Here is a 312-nt window from a genome sequence, read left to right on the forward strand (position 1 = left end):
TCGTGACGAGCCTGTGACTCAGCGCAGGTTTTTTCCCCCCACTCCTTTGTGCTGCAGCGATGAAGACGAGGGCTCCTGGCTCCCAGCTCGTGGTGCAGACTGCGTGGATGCTCAGCCTTCCGAATCCAAAATTAGGAGCTTGTAAGTTCGCTCCCATGCTCCGGTGCTGCTGGGGACGGGTGGTTCTGCCGGTGAGATGTTTGGGGCTCGGCTGTGGACCCGGCGCCTGCTGAGCTTGCGCCTGCCCTGGGGGGTACGATGGGGACGGAGCTGGGCTGCCCGGCGTGGGGCTGGCAGGGATGCTGCTGCAGG

General features: G+C 64.4%; 1 protein-coding gene across 1 annotated transcript in view; it reads left to right on the forward strand.

The window, feature by feature from the left end:
* Positions 1-141, forward strand: part of RILP (Rab interacting lysosomal protein) — a gene marked incomplete at both ends in the record, with an annotated part of 2,685 nt that extends 2,544 nt beyond the window's left edge. The window contains one exon of the mRNA XM_009577540.1: positions 58-141. Coding sequence (XP_009575835.1) covers positions 58-141 — 84 coding nt within the window. The remainder of the gene's footprint in view (positions 1-57) is intronic.
* Between the last annotated feature and the right edge of the window lie 171 nt (positions 142-312).

This window comes from Fulmarus glacialis, unplaced genomic scaffold (genome assembly GCF_000690835.1).
Source record: "Fulmarus glacialis isolate BGI_N327 unplaced genomic scaffold, ASM69083v1 scaffold20975, whole genome shotgun sequence".
Taxonomy (NCBI): domain Eukaryota; kingdom Metazoa; phylum Chordata; class Aves; order Procellariiformes; family Procellariidae; genus Fulmarus; species Fulmarus glacialis.